The sequence below is a fragment of the Mesocricetus auratus genome, unplaced genomic scaffold (assembly GCF_017639785.1).
Source record: "Mesocricetus auratus isolate SY011 unplaced genomic scaffold, BCM_Maur_2.0 Super-Scaffold_100008, whole genome shotgun sequence".
NCBI lineage: Eukaryota > Metazoa > Chordata > Mammalia > Rodentia > Cricetidae > Mesocricetus > Mesocricetus auratus.
Window position 1 is genome coordinate 72,629,402 of NW_024429192.1, and position 21,293 is coordinate 72,650,694.

At 45.5% G+C, this 21,293-nt stretch overlaps 1 protein-coding gene and 1 long non-coding RNA gene across 3 annotated transcripts in view; one reads left to right on the forward strand and one right to left on the reverse strand.

Annotated features, from left to right (window-relative positions):
* The window catches only part of Ube2l3 (ubiquitin conjugating enzyme E2 L3), a 41,650-nt gene extending 22,903 nt beyond the window's left edge, over positions 1-18,747 (reverse strand). Inside the window, exon 1 of one of the 2 annotated variants that reach the window (XM_005077563.4) lies at positions 18,613-18,747. In XM_005077563.4, the coding sequence (XP_005077620.1) occupies positions 18,613-18,639 (27 nt within the window). In that variant the 5' untranslated portion in view covers positions 18,640-18,747. The remainder of the gene's footprint in view (positions 1-18,612) is intronic. The other variant, XM_013118757.3, reaches the window with a different exon arrangement.
* On the forward strand, positions 17,658-19,752 carry LOC121142011. The gene is made up of 2 exons (XR_005879018.1): positions 17,658-17,806; positions 17,914-19,752. It is a non-coding gene; the product is annotated as an uncharacterized LOC121142011 (long non-coding RNA).
* Positions 19,753-21,293: the final 1,541 nt, after the last annotated feature.

Sequence of the window (21,293 nt, forward strand, 5' to 3'; positions counted from 1 at the left end):
CTATTGTGTTCTACACCACCAAACCAAAAGATTCTTTGCATCACACATTCCCATCATGCCACAGTAGTAGGGCTAGAAAGTCACAGAAGGAGTGATTCTCAAAGCACAGTGATGCAGAGTCAGTTCTGAGTTGGAGGACAAGTGAGAGACCTAACTCAGAATGAGCCAAGGAGGAGAACGTGTGGCTTGGGCGTCCCACAGGGTGCTGCCTACTTGTCAACCACAGGTGCCTACTGTAGGCACCTGGACCAACTCTGGAAATTCTAGTCCAGCAAGTGTGGCTAGAGCTTTAATATGGGAATTTTTAGTAATAGCACAAGAAGACAAAGGGTGTTACCATGTTTAACCAGTTCAGTTCTAAGGAAGGCCTAGCAATACTGCAGGTCTTTGATCTTCAGAAACGGACAATACAATGAGATAACCTGATTGCTCTACAAAGAGAGCATCATGGAACCTGAGAGAATACTCTAATGTGCCAACTACCATCTTGGTCTTCCAGCTGATACTCAGAACTCATTAGAAATATGTCTGGGGACTATGACATATGGACACACTCAAGAAAGGGAAGGTTTCACACTTCACTAACCACCACTCTTCAAAGGACTTCAGTTTCTTCATGAGGGCAGGGCAGACACATAAGGTAAAATATTCCAAACAGAACTATGAAATCCGCCGGGCGTTGGTGGCACACGGCTTTAATCCCAGCACTCGGGAGGCAGAGGCAGGCGGATCTCTGTGAGTTCGAGGCCAGCCTGGTCTACAGAGTGAGTTCCAGGACAGCCTCCAAAGCCACAGAGAAACCCTGTCTCGAAAAACCAAAAAAAAAAAAAACAAAAACAAAAAACAAAACAAAACAAAAAACAGAACTATGAAATCAAGACAATCAAAAATACTCAGGAGGCAGCCAGGCGTTGGTGGCGCACACCTTTAATCCCAGCACTCGGGAGGCAGAGGCAGGTGGATCTCTGTGAGTTCGATGCCAGCCTGGTCTACAAAGCGAGTTCCAGGACACCCTCCAAGACAATACAGAGAAACCCTGTCTCGAAAAACAAAAAAAAACAAAAAAACAAAAAAAAAAATACTCAGGAGGCAAAGGCAGGCAGATCTCCGAGTTCAAGGCAAGCCTGGTCTACAGAGTGAGTTCCAGGACAGTCAGGGCTATACAGAGAAACCCTGTATTGGAAAAAAAAAATCAAACAACAAAAGAAAAAAACAAAGAAAATACTGAATGTTCATATAAGAAAAAGAATTTTAAAATGGCCTGTGTACAAACATACTTTATAGCTTTGGAGTTCTGCTAACAATATAAAGTATGGCTAATAGACACAAGGCAAATTTCATGAGAATTACAAAGACGGGGCAAGCTGGACTTAGTTTTAATGGGGCAGAAAAATCTAGCCTTGTTTAAGGACTGCAGGCTACATTGTAGAAGCTTAGCAATAGGTCAGTGGTCGACTGGCAGCACAGGATCATGCAGTACTCAATCCCAGTAGTATAAAACTACCAAGAAAATAAAAGGCACACAGTTTTCTGGGGACATAGCTCAGGTCACAGAATGCTTACCTAGCATCTACAAAACCCTGAGTTCAAGTCTTACACCCAAGGTAGATCACAACCACCTCTAACTGCATCCCAGGCCATCCAACACCCTCTTCCTGGCTGAAAGGGTGCACACACACACACACAGATCAACATCCACACACACATGGAATTAATCAATTATTTTTTAAAGTAAAGTCAAGGCCACCCTGAGGTATGTAGGGAGTTTTAGGGCTAGCCTGGGGTACATGATACTAAGACAAAACCTATGAACTATGTGCCTAGGTGCTGGGATATCAGCTACCTCAGTGCCGACATATCAAGCAGACACCTGAGTAAAGATTAAAGCCCCAAGCCGTCTGGCCACAGAAGGAAGGGCGCCACTAACAAGGACTGAGTTGGAGGCTCAGCAAGGCCAAAGCAGAGTGATCAGATAAACTCACTTTGCTGTCAGGTTAAGGTACCCAAGAAGGAAAGGCAACTGCTCTTTGCACAGTTCTAACCAACCAAGAACTGATTATAAAACAGAAAGAATTGAGACTGGGCATTGGTGGCCCATGCCTTTAATCCCAGCACTTGGGAGGCAGAGGCAAGCGGATCTCTGTGAGTTCGAGGACAGCCTGGTCTACAGAGCTAGTTCCAGGACAACCTCCAAAACAATACAGAGAAACCCTGTCTCCAAAAACCAAAATAAATAAATAAATAAATAAAAAATAAATAAATAAATAAATAAATAAATAAAAAAGAAGTGAGAGCCGAGACAAGCCCTGACATCTTCTGAGAAGGCTGAAGGCTGGGTACCCTAAAGAACAGCATTTCTCAATGGGATCAGGAACAGAATCACGCTCGAGTCCTGCCCATAAGACAGATGTAAGTTCAAGGCCAGCCTGGTCTACAGACAGGACAGGCTCCATAGCCACTGATCTTGGAAAATGAAACAAAGAAAAAAGGAAGGGAGAGAGAGAGGGAAGGAGAGAGAGGAGGAGGGGAGAAAAAAGTAAAGAAAGAAAGCAATAAAGAAAGAACACACTTCCCCAAAAGGTTTTTTTCACTTCTGCTCAATGTCAAAAGCAGCCTGAGGTCAGCTGCTCAGGGCTGATGGTGCAATGCTGACAACCAAGAGATGAGCAGGGAGAAAGCAGAACCAGCCAGCGCCTTAGTCCCTTCTGCTTGTCGGTAAGCAGCACACAGGGAAAAGCCCAAATGAGGTTCCCCCCCCTTTGAATTCAGCTGCTCACAGCTTTGGAAGGAACCTGAAAAAGTACAGGGTACTGCTCAGTTTCTGTGGGGGCTTTGTTTTATTTTGTTTTGGGTGGTGCTAGAGATCAAACCCAGGGCCTCAACAAGTGTACTGGTGCATACTACATTCCTAATACACACACACACACACACACACACACACACACACACACACACACACACACACACACACACACACCAGGGTCTCAAATGTGCCAGGCAAGCAAGCACTCAACCACTAACTTATAGCCTGTGGTGCTTGAATGAAAATTATCCCCATAGGCTCGTATGTTTGCATGTTTATCCCAGGTAGTGGTATTATTTGGGAAGGATTACAAAGTGTGGCCTTGTTAGAGGAAGTGTGTCACTGGGGTGGGCTCTGAGGTTTCAAAAGCTCACACCAGGCCCAGTCTCACTCTCTTTTTGCTTGCAGTTATTGATCTGATGTGAGCTCTTACCTACTTCTCCAGCACCAGGCCTGTCTGCCTGCAGCCAGACTCCCCGCCACGATAATAGACTAGTGCTTTGAAACTGTATGAAAATCTCCAATTAAATGCTTCCTTTAGCAGGTACACCTTTAATTCCAGCACTCGGAAGGCAGAGGCAGGCAGATCTATGAGTCTGAGGCCAGCCTGGTCTACAGACTGAGTTCCAGGATAGCCAGGGCTATACAAAGAAACCCTATCTCAAAAAGCATAACAATAATAATAATACATAAATAAATAAACCATGAATTCAAGGCCAGCCTGGTCTACACAGCGGATTCCAGCACAGCCTCCAAAACAATACAGAGAAACCCTGTCTCGAAAAAGAAAAGAAAAAAAAAAAAAAAAGCAAACACGGGCAGTGGTGGTGCACGCCTTTAATCCCAGCACTCGGGAGGCAGAGGCAGGCGGATCTTGTGAGTTCGAGGCCAGCCTGGTCTACAGAGCGAGTTCCAGGACAGCCTCCAAAACAATACAGAGAAACCCTGTCTCAAAAAAAAAAAAAAAAAAAAGAGGCAGAGATAGAGACAAAAAAAAAGCAAACAGATACACTGTTCAAAATCTCCCTAGTATTATCAACTTGCAAGGCAAGGACTAAGAAACCCTAAAGAGCCACAGATTTTTTGAGTAATATGTAACGAAGATACTCTTTACAAAGCCAAAATTAAGCAAAAAAAAAAAAAAAAAAAAAAAAGGCAAAATCTGATAGCTAATCTTGGTTGTTAAATTTGACTACATCTGTAACTTACTAAATCCCAAGCAGCTGGGATCATTTGAGGTCATTTTGGTGGCATACATCTTTAATCCCAGCAATCAGGAGGAAGAGGCCAGCCTGGTCTACAAAGCGAATTCCAGGACAATCAGGACTACACAGAAACTTGGTCTTGAAAAACTTAAAACAAAGGTCATTTGAGGCCAGAAGACCCATCTTAAATCTAGGCCACACCTTCTGGTGGCAGCCCCCATAGAACAACACGGAAGAAGGAAACTTGTGCTTTCCTTCTGCTTGCCCTTACTCCCACAGACAAGTTCACCTACTGTGATCCATTCCTTGGCTGTTCGAGCCTACTTCTTTAGTATTCCAACATGGACTGAAAACTGGTGCTCTCTAGGACCTCCCTGGGACATCAGCACCAGACTGCAACTGAGACCTCCAGTCTCCTGGCTTTCCCGCCAGGAGACACTGCTATTGGACTACTCCAACCACAGCTATAGGTCACTCTAATAAATCCCTTACTAATATATAGATATATATTAGTTCGTTCTACCACTTCTGCTCCTCAGAAAACCGTAAGTAGCACATGTTTTTACTGAACTAGGCACATGGAAGCAATAAAAAAGAAAAATCCCTTTGACTACAAGTCTGAGATCAGAGAAACTCAGACATTTTTCTGAAAATGTTTTAAAGTTAGTAAATACTAACCCAGCAGCACTGAGGAAACTACAGGAGAATTAAGAGGCTAAGCCCAACAGGCAGGCAGATTTCTGTGAGTTCAAGGCCAGCCTGGTCTACAGAGCTAATTCCAGGACAGCCTCCAAAACAACACAGAGAAACCTGTCGCGAAAAACAAACAAAACAAAACAAAAGGGAAAAAAAAAAAAAAAAAGAGGCAAGCCAGGCGTTGGTGGCACATGCACTCGGGAGGCAGAGGCAGGTGGACCTCTGTGAGTTTGAGGCCAGCCTGGTCTACAGAGCAAGTTCCAGGTCAGCCTCCAAAACAACACAGAGAAACCCTGTTTCGGAAAGAAAAAAAAAGAAAAAGAAAAAGAAAAAGAAAAAAAGAGGCTAAGCCCAGGAACCCCAAGAAGAAAGAAGAGAAGGGAGAGGGGGAGGGAAAGGGAGAGGGAAAGAGGGAGGGAGGGAGGGAGGGAGGAAGGGAGAGAGGGAGGGAGGGAGGGTGGGAATAGTACAATGGCTCAGCACTTCAGCACAGGTCTGATGACCTGAGTTCAATGATGAAAGCAGAAAGCCAACCACTGAAAGTTGTCTTCTGACCTCCATGTCCTGACATGCCATGGCATGCCCATACACAATAAAATTTTAAAAATTAGCCAGACAATAGTGGTGCACGCCTTTAGTCCCAACACTGGGGAGGCAGAGGCAGGCGGATCTTTGTGAGTTCAAGACCAGCCTGGTCTACAGAGTGAGTTCCAGGACAAACTCTAAAGCTACACAGAGAGACCCTGTCTCGGAAACCACAAGGCATGGTGGTGTCCACCCATAGTCCCAGCACACAGGAAGCAGAATCAGGTAGACTTTTGAGATCTTTGAGTTCAAGGTCAGCCTGGTCTATAAAGCGCTACACAGAGAAACCCCAGGAGGAGTTAGTTATGGCTTCCATTACTTTTTTCACCGTTATTTATTCTAAAGTCGTGTGTGTGTGTGTGTGTGTGTGTGTGTGTGTGTGTGTGTGTGTGTGTGTGTGTGTGTGTGTGTGTCTGTATGAGATGGGAGGATCTCATGTAGCCCAGGCTGACTGAATTCACATTCACTATGTGGCTGAAGATGACCTTGAACTTCTAATCCTCCTGACTACAGATGAGTACCAGCACAAACTTTCTTCTTCATATGCATTTTGCCTCAGGGCTCTTTATCTTTCTTTCATTTTATATGTCCTACTCTTCCTGTCTGACTAGGTGGCTGGCTCCAGCCTTCTCCCCCTCTTTCTCCCTTGTTCTCTCTTCTCTCTGCCCACCAGCTCTGCCTAATTGTTGGCCATTCAGCCATTTATTAGGCCAATCAAGTGCCTTAGGCAGGCAAGGTGAAACAGCAACACATCTTTACATAGTTAAACAAATATAACGCACCTTTACATAGTTAGAGTAACATTCTGCAACATACTCTGAAGATTTATTTTACGTGTATTTTGCCTGTATGTTTGTATCCTGTGTTCATGCCTGATGCCAAAAAAAAAAAAAAAAAAAAGGCCAGAAGAGGACATGGATCCCCTAGAACTGGAGTTAGAGACAGTTATGAGTCACCATGTGAGTGCTTGGAAACTAACTCAGGTCCTAGAATATCAGGTAGGGCTCTCAATCGCTGAACCATCTCTCTAGGCCCTGTACACAAATTTTCAGTACCAACTCATTCTGTGGCAGTCGTTGTGTCCTATTTTGAAGATTGTTATAGATAATAAAATGAAAATATGCAGGGCTGGAGAGATGGCTCAGAGGTTAAGAGCACTGACTGTTCTTCCAAAGGTCCTGAGTTCAGTTCCCAGAAACCACATGATGGCTCACAACCATCTATAGTGAGACCTGGTACCCTCTTCTGACACGCAGGCAGAACAGTGTACATATAATAAATAAATCTTTAAAAAAAAATATGCAGTCCCCACCCATTTTCTTCAGCATTACCTTTTTAGTGGGCGGAAGGGTGTGCAGGTGAGTGCAGTGTCCATGAAGGCCAGAGGTATCACACTCCCCTGGAGCTGGAACCCACAAAGGCAGTCATAAGCCATTTCATGCAACCGCTGGAAATCAAAGTCTGGTCCTCTCTAACGTGATTAGCTAGCAGCAATAGCTCCTAACCAATGAACATCTCTCCAATCCAATACCAATTTCTAAAGATTTCTTTAAACTGTTTTTATTTTTGAAACTATAATTTTGGGGGGGTTAGAACCAGGGTTTCTCTGTAGCTTTGGAGGGTATCCTGGAACTAGCTCTTGCAGACCAGGCTGGCCTGGAACTGACAGAGAGCTACCTGCCTCTGCCTCCCGAGTGCTGGGAATAAAGGTGTGTACCACCACCACCCAGCGTGTTTATGATTATTAACACAAAACTTTCTGAAATGAACTGAAATACAAGGCATGGTTCTTGCTAAAAGGCCATCATTACCACATTTATCTATCAAAGGCATCAGTTCGGAGTATCATCCAAAATTCCAACAACAATCAGATATATATGCCAAGGAAAAAGCAGGCAGGGTTAGGGATGGACAATCATGACAACACTCCACACTGTTTATAATAAAAAGCACATGAGCTATAACCAGAGCTTTTTGTTTGTTTTTGAGACAGGGTTTCTCTGTGTAACAGCGCTGGCTGTCCTAGAACTCTTTGTAGACCAGGCTGATCTCGAGAGATCCACCTGTCTGTCTCCCAAGGTACTGGACCTAGAGGAGTGTACTACACACCCGGCAGCGATCAGAGCTTTAAACAGCAGAATGAGAACAAAGCAGGCACAAACATCCCATTCTATAGAGGTAAAGCAAAGGCTCAGAGAAGCTCACAGAATTCTCATAAAGCAGGTCCAGGGCTAGACCAAGGCCAGAATAGCTCTTCCACAGTAATTGAAGCTATATAAAGCACTGGGCTAAGCTGGTTAATACTTCCATTAGAAAAGGACAGAACAGCCGGTTGTGTGGTGGCACACGCCTTTAATCCCAGCACTCGGGAGGCAGAGGCAGGTGGATCTCTGTGAGTTCGAGGCCGGGCTGGTCCGACAGCCTCCAAAACAATACAGAGAAACCCTGTCTTGTAAAAACCAAAAAAAAAAAAAAAAAAAGAAGAAGAAGAAGAAGAAGAAGAAGAAGAAGAAGAAGAAGAAGAAGAAGAAGAAGAAAAAGAAAAGGCAGAACATCAAGATGGTCATGTGGTAAAGGCACTTACCACCTAAACTGGTGATCTGAATTGGATACCAGGAACGCACACACAGAAGAATCAACTCCCCAAGGTGTACACACACAGTGGTAAATACGTGTGCACAATTTTTGTTTGCTTTATTTCAAGACAGGGTTTCTCTGTGTAACCCTGGTTGCTCTGGAACTTACTCTGTAGACCTGGCTGACCTTGAACTCAGAGATCCACCTGCATCTGCCTCCCAGTGTTTTGGGATTAAAGGCATGGGCCACCACTGCCTGGCAAAGATGATATTTTTAAGACAAAATAAATACAAACATAAATAGAAAGCTGGTGAGATGGACCAGTAAGTAGGTAAAGAAGTTTGTCAGCAAGCCTGACAATCGCTACTCAATCTCCAGGACCTACATGAGCAAAGGAGAAAACCAACTCTGTGTGTGTGTGTGTGTGTGTGTGTGTGTGTGTGTGTGTGTGTGTGTGTGTGTTTCTAGCCTATGGTAATATAGGTAATGTTTCTAGCCTTCCACAGCTAGTCAGTATCTCCACTATGTAAAGAATGTTTTTTTTAAGCTCCTTTTATCTGACTAAAACAAAACCTAGCAGATTGGAGTTGGATATGTAAGAAGAGCTCAAACACAACTGGTAGGAGATTGACAATGCAAATAGCACCTCCCTGATTTTGTGTGACTCCATCCAAACGCCTAATTTTGCCAGGGAGTGGTGGGTGGTACATGCCTGACAAATCTCTGAGTTACAGGCTAACCAAGGCTACATACTGAAACCCTTTCTCAAAAAATGAGATCAAAGTGGACTTGGAAAGATGGCTCAACAGCTGAAAGCGCATACTGCTTTTGACAGAGGCCCCAAGTTTCAATTCCCAACACCCATGACAGGCAGCTCACAACTCCCTGCAACTCCAGCCCCAGGGATTCAACGTCCTCTACTGACTTCAGAGAGCACTGTATTCACATGCATATACTGACACACAGGAACACACTTCAAAATACAAATTTGGTGTGGTGACACATGCCTTTCATCTCAGCAGCAGCCGGCTGATTTCTCTGAGTTTGAGACTAGTCTGGTCAAATAATGATTTCCAGGACCAACAAGACTACACAGTGAGACTTTGTCTCAAAATAAATGTGTGTCAATAAAATAAAACTTTCCAAAAGTCTGTACAATGCAACTGCTTGACAATGAAATTATGATTTTAATAATTACATATCCTGCAAATTTAAACATAATCCTTCAGAATACTTGAGTGTAAATCTCATTTCAATTAATTCTTAGCAAACAGGGGAAAGAATGACTCATGCCTACTCATGGACCAGCTTTATGCTTATACTTAATTATTATTACAACTAACATAACACAACTATTACTACAATTCTATGAGGTCATTTCATTACCCTCTTTGTAAGTATGAAGATGCCCACCCACCAAGTCTCAAAGTAACAACACAAGTGAGTTAAAAGCAGAAATCAACATTTAAGTTTAGGTCCTTGCTACTCTATCACAGCCTCAGGTCAATCTAAGAAAATAAGTGAAGACAGCTACAGCTCATGCTTAAAGGGGAATACTGCCTACACACCCCATGGGCAAGCCCAATCAGGGCCTAGCTCCACAGGCAAGCAGCTTCTCAATAGGCCTAGCTCTTGGAATGTGTTTATCTTCATCTGAACAAGGGTGTGCCTGGCATTGTTGGCCTACATTACACTCTCCAGAGTCCAGCACCCCAACTAAACGGGAAGCTCAAAGACTGGGACACCAGTCTCAAGTCTGCTCACAACAGACTAGAGACACAGAACAAGACCAGTAACTGCCCAAGTCAAACATGAGGGCTGGAAAAGCAGGCCGGCTTAGAGTGCTGGGGGAGGGGGCAGGTTCCTCTGCAAGCTTAGGTTGACTTTTCATAACAAGAAGTGCTGAGGTAAACAGTTACCACCTTAGAAAAAGCTTCCCAAGGACCCGCAGAGTTCTGGGACCCTAAAAGAGACTGTGTGGGGGTCAGGCAGTTGGCTCAGTGATCAACAGCACTTGTTGCTCTTACAGAGACCAGGGTTCAGCTTCCAACACCCACATGATGGCTCAAACCCATTTGGCACCCTCTTCTGACCTCCTCAAGCACCAGACATGCAGGCAAAATACCCATACACACAAATCTAGAAATGTTTAACTATTTTGTGTTATAGTTCACGTTTCATGTGTTATATTTACATTTGCCTGCATGTGGACGTGGACCACATGTGGGGTCCCCTGGAGGTGGAATGACGACGGTTGTGAAGCACTGTGTGGGTGCTGGGTCTTCTGCAAAAGCAGTATGTGTTCTCAACCACTGAGCAACTCTCCAGACCCTTTTCATTTTTTTCAGAGAGACTCTGTGAAAAAGAATTTGTTTTTTGGGGGGTGAGGGTGAGGGAGGAAGAACAGGCCTGGAACTCTCTATGTAGACCAGCGTACCAAACCAGCAAGCTTCAGATTCAGTGGGATACCTTATAGAGTGACAAAGCAGCCCAGTCGGTTCTCTCTTGCCTCTATTCACCTGCACATTGGTATACACACCACCAACACACATGCATACACTGCACACATACACAAAAACAAAGAAAAAAAAAGGCACCCTCACACTCAGGATGAGATACTGAGACATTTTATTTAGTTCAGGGATTTTTCTCAGTTTTAAGAAACAAACAGCAAGCCAGGCAGTGGTGGCACATGCCTTTAATCCCAGCACTCGGGAGGCAGAGGCAGGCGGATCTCTGTGAGTTCGAGGACAGCCTGGTCTACAAGAGCTAGTTCCAGGACAGCCTCCAAAGCCACACAGAAACCCTGTCTCAAAAAAAACAAAAAAAAACAAAAAATAAAATAAAATAGAGAACTTAAGTTCTTGACCACCAAGTCTAGCTCCCAACAGTCCAAAAGGAGAGCTCTGTCTCTCTCATCCTCCATCCCCACCCTCTCCAGGCACTTCTAGAACTGCAACTAAAACCTAAAGGTAGCTCTGCTACCTGTCATTAAGTCCATCAGCCTCACCTTCTGTGACATCTCTAGATGGAGAACCTGGCCATAAGAGCAGAGGTAGCATGCCTATGCTATATGCCCAACCCAAGGGTAAAATCAGGCCAGTTCCTTGGTGCTTCTGGAAAGTACCTACAGGCTGGCTGGCCTAACCAAAATCTAAGGAGGGCACAATACAGTATCAGAAGCAGGTGGCCTGCTTAGTTCTGGGGCCCCTAAGGGCAGGTCTCAGAGCCACTGCCCATAACCACTCTGGAGAAGGACTCAGCTTCACTGGTCTATATTCTAAGCAGGCCAAGGCTGGCTAGAAGGAAAATCTGCAATCCCACAAGGGTTTTGTCTTCAACTACTGAAATTTTATTCAATTCTTAAAGAACTAAGCCATTTGCTACCTAGTGTTGGGGGCTGGGTTGTCATTGAGTTGGCAGACATGGGATACCCGATGAACAGATGGAATTTCTGAGGGCTAGGTGTATACCACTTTTCATAACTCACTCACCAGGGTCCAAAGAAGGTACTCTTATGCAGAGTCTCAAAGGACAAGAAGCCACTTGGTACAGAGAAGACACAGACACATCCTGCTTGGAGTAGAGTGTCTTCCCTGACATGCTTAAGGTCCCGGGTCAGGCTCAGTGATAGTATTATAAGGCTCTAAGGTAGAACCCTGTCTGATACTACAGGGGGATGGAGGGGATAGGTGGTGTTGGGGTACACCAATCAAAAGATTCAGAGTTGAGGCTGCTCTTCCAGGGGACCAGAGTTCAATTCCTAGAACCACACATGGTGGCTTAACAACTGCCTGTAACCCTACTTCTTTTTTTTTTTTTTTTTTTTTTTTTTTTTTGGAGACATGGTTTCTCTGTAGCTTTGGAGCCTATCCTGGATCTCGCTCTGTAGATCAGGCTGGTCTCAAACTTACAGAGAGCTGCCTACCTCTGGCCTCCAGAGTGCTGGGATTAAAGGTGTACGACACCAGTTGTAACTCTACTTCTAAGAAGGTCAGACACTCTCTTCTGGCTTCTGTGGGTACTACACAGACATACACTCAGGCAAAAACACCCGTGGACATAAAATAGGTTAAAAATTTTTTTTTGGTTTTTTGAGACAGGGTTTCTCTGTATTGTTTTGAAGCCTGTCTTGGAACTAGCTCGGTAGACCAGGCTGGTTTCGAACACACAGAGATCCGCCTGCCTCTGTCTCCCGAGTGCTGGGATTAAAGGCCTGCGCCACCAACGCCCGGCCAAAATAGGTAAATTTTTAAAAAGAAAAATCTCCAGAGTGGCAGGGAAAGATGGCTCAGCAGATAAAAGGGCATGTTCTCAAGCCTAACTCAGTACTGGTGGAAGAGAAAAATAACTTCCACAAGCTACGCTCTGGCCTCTATATTTAAACTGCAGTCCAAGAACACATACCCAAAGTTACATACATACACAATTATAAATATAAAAACAAACAAACAAAAAACCTTTTAAGCCAGATACAGTGGTGCTTGCCCCCAGTACTGAGGAGGCAGAGGCAGGTGGATCTGAGTTCGAGGCCAACCTGTTCTAAATAGCAAATTCTAGGACAGCTAAGACTACATAGAGGGACTCCTAAAAAAAAAAAAAACACAAAAAATTAGAAAGGTTTGGAGAGATGGATGGTCCTCTTCCAGAGAACCCAGTTCAATTCCCAGCACCCACATGGCAGCTATAACCATGTGTAACTCCAGTAGAATGAGAGCCAACACCCTCTTCTGGCCTACTTAGGCACCAGGCATGCATATACTGCATAGACACGTACATGTAGGCAAAACACCCATACACATAAAATTTAAAGAATTTTAAACCCAGTGAGAAGCCAGGTGGTGGTGGTACATGCCTTTGAACTAGCACTTGGGAAGGAAAGGCAGGTGGATCTGAGTTTGAGGCCAGCCTGGTCTACAGAGTTCCAGGACAGGCAGGGCTAAACTGAGAAATCCTGTCTGGGAAAACCGAATAATAATCATCAGCATCAGTAGCATCATAATCATGATCATAATAAATAAATAATCAGATCCAGTGAGAACAGCACACTATGTTTAGGGCATTCCATGGCCAAGTGGGGAGCAAATAAGATGAAAATCAGATCTTGAAGGAACATGCTAAGGAATGTAGACTTGTTAGACCAGAGTTCCAGCCTCACCCCTGCTTCAATCCCAATCTCTGAGCCTGCACCTGGGCAGCTGAAATCCTTTTAAGCACCACACAACCACACTTCCATCCATAGCTAGGTAGGAAATGTATATAACAGGAAAGGCTAGCTAATAAGGAATCCTAGGAATGGGAAACTGGTCCACAAAGACAAAGGCAGTGTCTCTTGTAAGTGAAGGCCAGGGTAGAGTGCTTATGAAGTCCTCCTGAGTTTGATCCCAGCATTGCTTATTATAAGCCAGGCTTGTGGTACATATCTGTGATCCAAGCATTCAAGGTGAAGGCAGGAAGATCACAAATTCAAGGTCATCCTCACCTAAAAAGTGAGTCTGAGGCTAGTCTGGCTAGGATTCTGTCTTGCTGTGAACGCATTCTGAGAAACAGAACAAAAGCCCATTCAAATAACCAGCAGACATACTCTCAGAACTCCAGAAGCAAAAGCAAATCTCTTTAAGTTCAAAGCCAGGCCAGGGAATATACATTCTCAAGAACCAGTCTCAAAAAATAAATAAATAAGCCAGCGATGGTGGCAAACACCTTTGATCCTAGCACTCAAGAGACAGAGGCAGGCAATCTCTGAGTTGCTGGCCAGCCTGGTCTAGACAGCACGTTCCAGGACATCCATAGCTGTTACACAGAGAAACCCTGTCTCAAAAAACAAAACAAAAACAGAATCTATTTCCAAGATGGATCCAAGTAATTTATAATGGCTTATCATGCGTAGCATCATGTAAAAAACTTCCCTCACTCCTGGACTTTGGTTTTTGAGCTAAAATCTCATATACACTTTGTTGCCCAGGTTAGTCTGGAACTCCCAGCTCCCAGGGATCTTCCTGCCTTAAGCTCCTTAGTAGCTAGGACTACATAAACACATCTCCTCACCTCCTAAGACAATCACCAGACCATATCATTGCTCTATAGTTAATTACCAAGTTGGGAGGATATAAACCTGTATTCAAGAGCAAAACCGTTCATTGTTTAGCACAATTAATCCCAAGGAATGAATTGCTACTGAATAACTCCTGTGCCTGGCATATGCTTACAAACTGAGGAAGTGCACCAACATGGAGTTTGGAATCAACACTGCTTCAAAAGCACTCAAAAGATGCTACAAGCCGGGCGGTGGTGGCGCACGCCTTTAATCCCAGCACTTGGGAGGCAGAGGCAGGTGGATCTCTGTGAGTTCGAGACCAGCATGGTCTACAAAGCTAGTTCCAAGATAGTCTCCAAAGCCACAGAGAAACCCTGGCTCGAAAAACCAAAAAAAAAAAAAAGATGCTACAAATCTCAGTTCCTTGGCTCAACTATTATACCATAATAATAAAATGTACCTTCACTGCCTGTAAACCCACAAAGTTCCATATGAGAAAAGTCCCTGTGGGAAGCTACTCAATGGGAGAACCCCTAGGGGAGATGTATATCCTGAGGCAGGCAGCCCGTGATCAGTTGGATCAATTTTTACAGAGTTTTTGGTTTGGGCTTTGTAGCTATTTCCTTGTTACTGACTGAAGTAATGGTTACAATCTAGGCGTTGCCTTCAACGCCTTTGCAAATTAAAATGTATTTAATGCTTTGTTAACATTGTAAATCTTTTTTTGCTAATGTTGAAATTTAAAAGGTTCTCAAAACTCCCCTCTGAAGAGATGGCTCAAGAACTAAGAGCACTTGGTTATTGTAAAAGACCCAAGTTCCGGCTGGAGAGATGGCTCAGTGGTTAAGAGCACTGGCTGCTCTTCCAAGACCTGGGTTCAATTTCCAAAACCCCAAGGTGGCTCAACAACTGTGGGCAACTCCAATCCCAGGGGATCCAACCTCTTTTGGCTTTCGCTGACACCAAACACCCAGGCAAAACACTAATAACAAAAGCCAGGTGCATGCCTTTAATTCCAGCAACTGGGATGCAGAGGCAGGTGGATATGTTTGAGTTCAAGTCCAGCTTAGTCTACAGAGAGAGTTCCAGGAAACCCAAAACTATACAATGAGAACCTGTTTCAGAAAAACAAAACAAAAAAGCAAAAACAGTTTCGGTTTTTCAATACTGGAAATTCCTTTATTTCTATCTTAAGCACTGGGATACTACGGATCAATGACCTTCCTTTTCTTCCTTTTGTTTGTTTAAGACAGGATCTCATGCAGGCTGGTACTGGAACCCCCCTCCACCCACCAAGGAGCCTTGAAGAAGAAAGGAAGACAAAGAATGTAGGATTTCATACTGGAAGCCAGGGAGACTCAGTGCATCATGATCTACTATTACTCCTTAGTTATAACTCTCCCAATCTATTGAAACTCAAAACTTCTTCAGTTGCAAAAATAATTATACACTAATTTTGAGTGTTGAAAAAAAAGGGGGGGCTTGAGAGATGGCTCAGCAGTTAAGAGCACTGACTGTTCTTCCAGAGGTCCTGAGTTCAATTCCTGACAACCACATGGTGGCTCACAACCACTTTGAATGAGGCAGGCAGGCAGGCAGGCAGGCAGGCAGGCAGGCAGGCAGGAAGGCAGGAAGGCAGGAAGGAAGGAAGGCAGGAAGGAAGGAAGGAAGGAAGGAAGGAAGGAAGGAAGGAAGGAAGGAACTTAAGTAAAATAAGCTTGGATTAGCATGTACTGAAACTTTTTCCTGAGCTCTAATTTTTAAATAACAATTTAAAAACTGTAATTCCGAGCACGCCTTTAATCCCAGCATGGGGGGGGGGGGGATGAGGCAGGCGGATCTCTGTGAATTCGAGGCCAGCCTGGTCTATAGAGCTAGTTCCAGGACAGACTCCAAAGCCACAGAGAAACCCTGGCTCGAGAAAAAAAAATGTAATTCCCCTCCCAGATGTCTGACAGCTTGGGGATTCCAAGTTGGGTCAATAGGGCTAGATCAGGGAGATACCAGGATGAACTCAGGTCAGCTGGTCCTGACTGTTCACCCCTGTAATTCTAGCAGTCAGAAGGCTGCAGCAGGAGAATCACTTTGGGTTTGAAGTCAGCATGGGATACAGAGTAAGGCCTTTGTCTCAAAAAACAAGAGGCAAAACGGAAAAAAAAAAAAAAGGAACAAAGTCAAAATTCCTGTTCTTCAGAAATGCAAACCCATTATAAGACAGAAATCTAACAGCTACAAAGAGAAATGTAAAGTGCTGTGTTGTGGGGGGAACCTCACACAGTTGGAGGGATAGGTGTTAAGCCCAAGGCTCCCTGGAAGGAAAGAGGATTGAGAAGATAGTTTCTCTCAGGCTGAGTAAACAGCACACACAAAAGGAGGACCATCCCTTACCACAGAGTGAAATTAAGCTTTGTTTGGAACTCTTAGACCCGAGTTATTTTTCTCCTTTGTGGGGTAGCCAAAGAATCTCCCTGCATTCTCTTTTCTCATCTAACTCAAAAGATTAAGCATGATCATGAGTATGAAGCACACAATAAAAATTGGAAAAATGGTAACTGTTGCAATAATTAGGTACAAAAGCATCCAGAATCTCTTAAGTTGGAGGTGAGACCAAAGAGACTGTTTTCTAAGAAAGGTCTTTCATGGAGAAACTGTCTCAAAACAAGCAAAGAGAATGAAAGTTCTTTTGTGCCAAGTTAGCAGTTAGGATGGGGAGGTGAGATGGCTCACAGGTAAGCCTGTCCCCTGAGTGGAGCACCCTGAACCCACAAAGTAAAAGCAGAGAGCTAACAAGTGTGTACTCTAACCTCCACATGAGTGCCATGCACAACATATTACACACACACACACACACACACACACACAGAAAAAAAGTACTTTAAAGAAGTTAGGGAGCTGGAGACATAGCTCAGCGGTTAAGAGCACTGATTGCTCTTCCAAAGAACCTAGTTCAATTCCCAGCATCTTTAAGGCAGCTCATAACTGTCTGTAACTCCAGTTCCAGGGATCCAACACCCTCACACAGACCAGACATACTTGCAGGCACATGAAATTAAAAATAATTTTTTTTAATTTTTGCTGTTGTTGTTTTGGTTTTTCAAGACGGGGTTTCTCTGGAACTCACTCTGTTGACCAGGCTGGCCTCGAACTCACAGATATCACCCTACCTTCACCTCCTGGCAATGGGATTAAAAAACGTGCGCCACCACTGCCCAGCTTTTTTTTTTAATTTAAAGAAATTAAAATTAATTGTTACCGACAAAACCATAGAGGATTTTAGCCAGAAGGAAAAGATTAAGTGCTTGCTTTAGAGAAAAGAACTCTGGAGTGAAGGGTAGTCAGGGAAAAGTATTTAGAAGGGTACCTGAGAGAGAGTGGAGGAATTCAGGTCATTTCAATAAAGATAGGAAAAACAGCATGCATTCACATATCTTCCTAAATTGAAACGTACAAGGCTATAGAGGGAAGACAACTTTGGGGGATGTGAACACGGAAGTGATTAGCATCCCTTTCTCTTAGGAAATCGATGGAGTGTCACTGGCAGAGCAGAGTAGGAGGTTGACCATAATTGTTTTGTGCCTACTTCCACTCTAGTTTTAAATGTTCTCGCTAGGTTTCAGTGAACAAACGTTTTCTTTTGTTCCCAGTGACTCCATCGACCAAATACAACTGGGGCAGGGAGGAAGCCCGGCTATCTGTTCTCAGGCGCCAGCTCCGGGACCTTTTGTATTTCCGGTCAGGCGGTAGCTGCGCCGCACTACCTGGTAGCACTCAAACACTGGCGGGGTTATCTTTAGAAGATGTCGGAAAATCTACCAGTGAAAAACTGAAATCAACGGAGCACCTGTAAGCCTCACAAAAGGAGTCAATTAGTGAGATGACACTCCGCTACATTCAAGATACAAAGTGCGTACACCATGTTATTTTTGTAAACTTTGGCCGGTTTTGATTCGAACGACAACAGCCAACCCCCACCTCCCACCTCAAAAAATATCACTTTGCTTCTTCACCAGGGAAAGGAGATCAGGATGACTAAGAGGTGGATAAGAAGGAGAACCTAGCTGCGACAGGGGACGACCCCACGCCTTCCTAGAGTTGGAACTTGTCCGCCGTGTGACTCCGCAGTCACAAGGAGACAGTTTGCAAGAACCCAACACAATTTCAAAAGACCACCAACTAACTGACCTAACTTTGGCCGCCTGCCCTTCCTTCCTTTCCCGTCTCAGGCCTCGCAGCCTCCCGGTCCCGGAGCTGTGGGCTGGCGGAATGGGGCTCAGAGTCCGGCGACCGCGGCCCAGGACCGGGCGGCTCCGCGGCGCGGACTCCCAGCCGGGGCTCCGGCTTTCTGCCCCGAGGGCGCCCAGCTTGGGGGCCTCCAGGCACGGCCCACACATCAACGGCGTCCTCGACCCGGACCGCGGCCGCTGCGACGGAGAGCCCGGCTCCGCTCCGGGAGGAGGGGGCGCGAGAACTGCCCAAGCTGATCCGAGGAGCCGGCGGCGGCGGCTCCCGGCGCGGCCTTGCGCTCCCGCCCAGGCTGCGGCCTAGGCGGCCCCGTTAGATCTGTCCTCCACACGCGGCACAGCGGCACTGAGGGGCCACGCAACGAGAGATGGAGGGTGGCGACGCCCCAAGGAGCCGCGGCCCGCCGTGGGGGTCCCGGCCCGGGGACGCCGCCCCCCGCCTGGCCAGCGCCAGAGAATGGCTTTTACCTTCATCAGCCTCCTGCTGGCCGCCATCTTGGATCTGGTGCTGCTGCTTTCCCAAAATGCATCGCGGTAGGCCAGGCGGCTGGAACCCCCTCACTTCCTGGAACGGGGGAGGGGCGAGCCGGGAAGAGCGCGGAACAGAGAAATGTGCCTACTGTGTGCGGATCCCAGTGCTGGAAGAGACCTGTGTAGACGCGAGGGACCTGGACAATTAAAGACCTTTGCCTCGTGCAGCCTCCAGTCCGACGGATAATACATACCGTGCCTGGCACGTAGTAGGTGATACATGTTGTGTATACAAAATAACTGAATAATCAAGACTATTTTAGGCACTGCTAAACATTGTGAAAAAGTAAATCTGAAAAATGAGAAAGTTACTGTGGGACTGACGATATAGTTGGTCAAGTGCCTGCGTGTGCAAGTAGGACCTGAGTTTGGATACCCACATAAAAAGCAAGCATAGTCCCCTGCCTGTGTAGATAGATACAGGTGGATCCCTGAAATTCTTTGTCTAACTACTCTAAATCAGATTCAAGAAAACCAATGAAGTGCAAGCATGGAAAAGCATGTGTGGACCTCAGTTCTGCGTGTGTGCGTGTGTGTGTGTGCCCACACTAACTTTCACACACAGCCTCCCACACACCAGTAACTACAAGGACCTACTTTCAGGAAGGCTCACTGAAGAAACTGAATAAGAGAGAGAAGAGCAGCCAAACATAAGTGGATTATGCCTTTATTTCTGGCATTTGGGAGGTGGAGTCAGGCATGACTAGCCAGCCTAGGCTACATAGTATGACCCTATCCACTGTCTCAAAAATAGTAATAGCAGCTGCCAGGAGTAGTGTCACACACTTGTAACCTCATAATTCTAACAGTCCAGGGAATGAAGCAGAAAGATCCAAAGAGAAAGAAACTACTAGATGGTAACCCCCAGCAGTGCCTTTGCCAGTGGGGAGGTTTTGTTGAGGGATACAGAAATGTAGATGAGGTCTCATGTCACCCAGGGTGGCCTCAGAATTCACTAACTAAGGTCTAACTAAAGATGACCTTAACCTCCTGATCCTCTTCCACCCTCAAGTGCTGAGAGTGCATTTGAGTCACCTGTACTTCTCTAAGTAACTTCAATAAACACACTAAAAGGAATCTTTCTTTGGTCTTTTGGTGCCCTTTCTATCTAGTCTCCCCAAGAGAAATCGCTTGACACCAGGACCTGACCCCATGTCTCAAGAAAACTGGGGCTCTAAGGAAATGAGAAATACAGAGTTGGCAATGTGGGGCAACTGAGATGTGAAAGGAATGCTGGGATTAAAAGCATGCGTAACCACCACCTGGCAAGAAGTGTTGTCTTTATGGAGTCCTTTACGCAGCACTGCTTTACAGAGAGGATTCTTGGGTGTCCGTGGCTTCCTAGGGCCTGTGGCAACTAGGGTTTAATAGTTAGGTTGGTATCTCATGGTGGCTGAGTGGCTTCATAGCTTGTGCAACCTGCTGCAGCCTTAAGTGGGACCTCGAGCAGTGAGGTGAGGATGCATGGATCAAGATTCACGGGACTAGGTTCAATATAGGTTAAATATAAGTTTACTTGGGGAGAATGCACTTATGCATGAAATAGATGACCACTGCAGGTTCCCTCTTCGAGGGTTCACCCAGGCTGCTTTCTGTGACCTGACCAGAAGCAACAGAGAGACCACCTGTCCCCTGACCCCAGACCTAAACCCACACTCTGTCGTGTCCGAACCTGTGACCACACCCACGTGGTCAGTGCTACAGGTGCGGGCTGGGTGGATTTCTCACTGCAGTGAAGTCTGGAGGTCAGTCTGTTACTGCAGGAGGGCTAGGAGTGGATCACAGTCACTGGGCTAGTCATGCCAGAACCCCCTACACCACGTCAGAGGTGTTCCAGAAGGTGGTGGAGTATCTTCCTTGGTCTCCACGCTGTTCCCTTGTGGGACTCAGGACACCACTGTGCATAAGATAGATGAGAGTTGTCGCCGGGCGTTGGTGGCACACGCCTTTAATCCCAGCACTCGGGAGGCAGAGGCAGGCGGATCTCTGTGAGTTCGAGACCAGCCTGGAATACCAAGCGAGTTCCAGGACAGCCTCCAAAGCCACAGAGAAACCCTGTCTCGAAAAAAACCAAAAAAAAAAAAAAAAAAAAAAAAAAAAAAGATGAGAGTTACAGACTTGGAGATGCTAGTATCTTCTCTGAGTATCACTCTCATTTACAAAATGAGAGATTACATGGGCTGTTTTCAGACATGATTCTGTAGCAGTACAGAGTTCCTTGGAGATACCACAGGACTAGAGAGGAATGATGCTAGGAACTGAAGGAAAGAGAATGGCCTACCTACCTCAGTGTGCAGATCTAGCCGTAGGTGTCATGTATCACATTCTACGAAAGACAATAATTTAAGAAAGAGGCAGTAGGCCTGGAGAGATGGCTCAGGGGTTAAGAGTACTGGTTGCCCTCCCAGTATGGTGGCTCACAAGTGTCACTCTAGTTCCAGGGAATCCAGTACCTTCTTCTGGCTTCAACAGGCACCAGGCACACAAGTGGTACACAGACATACATGCGGGTAACACACACACACACACACACACACACACACACACACACACACACACACACACACACACTCGCGCACTTAAAAAGCAAGGAGAGAGCCGGGCGTTGGTGGCGCACG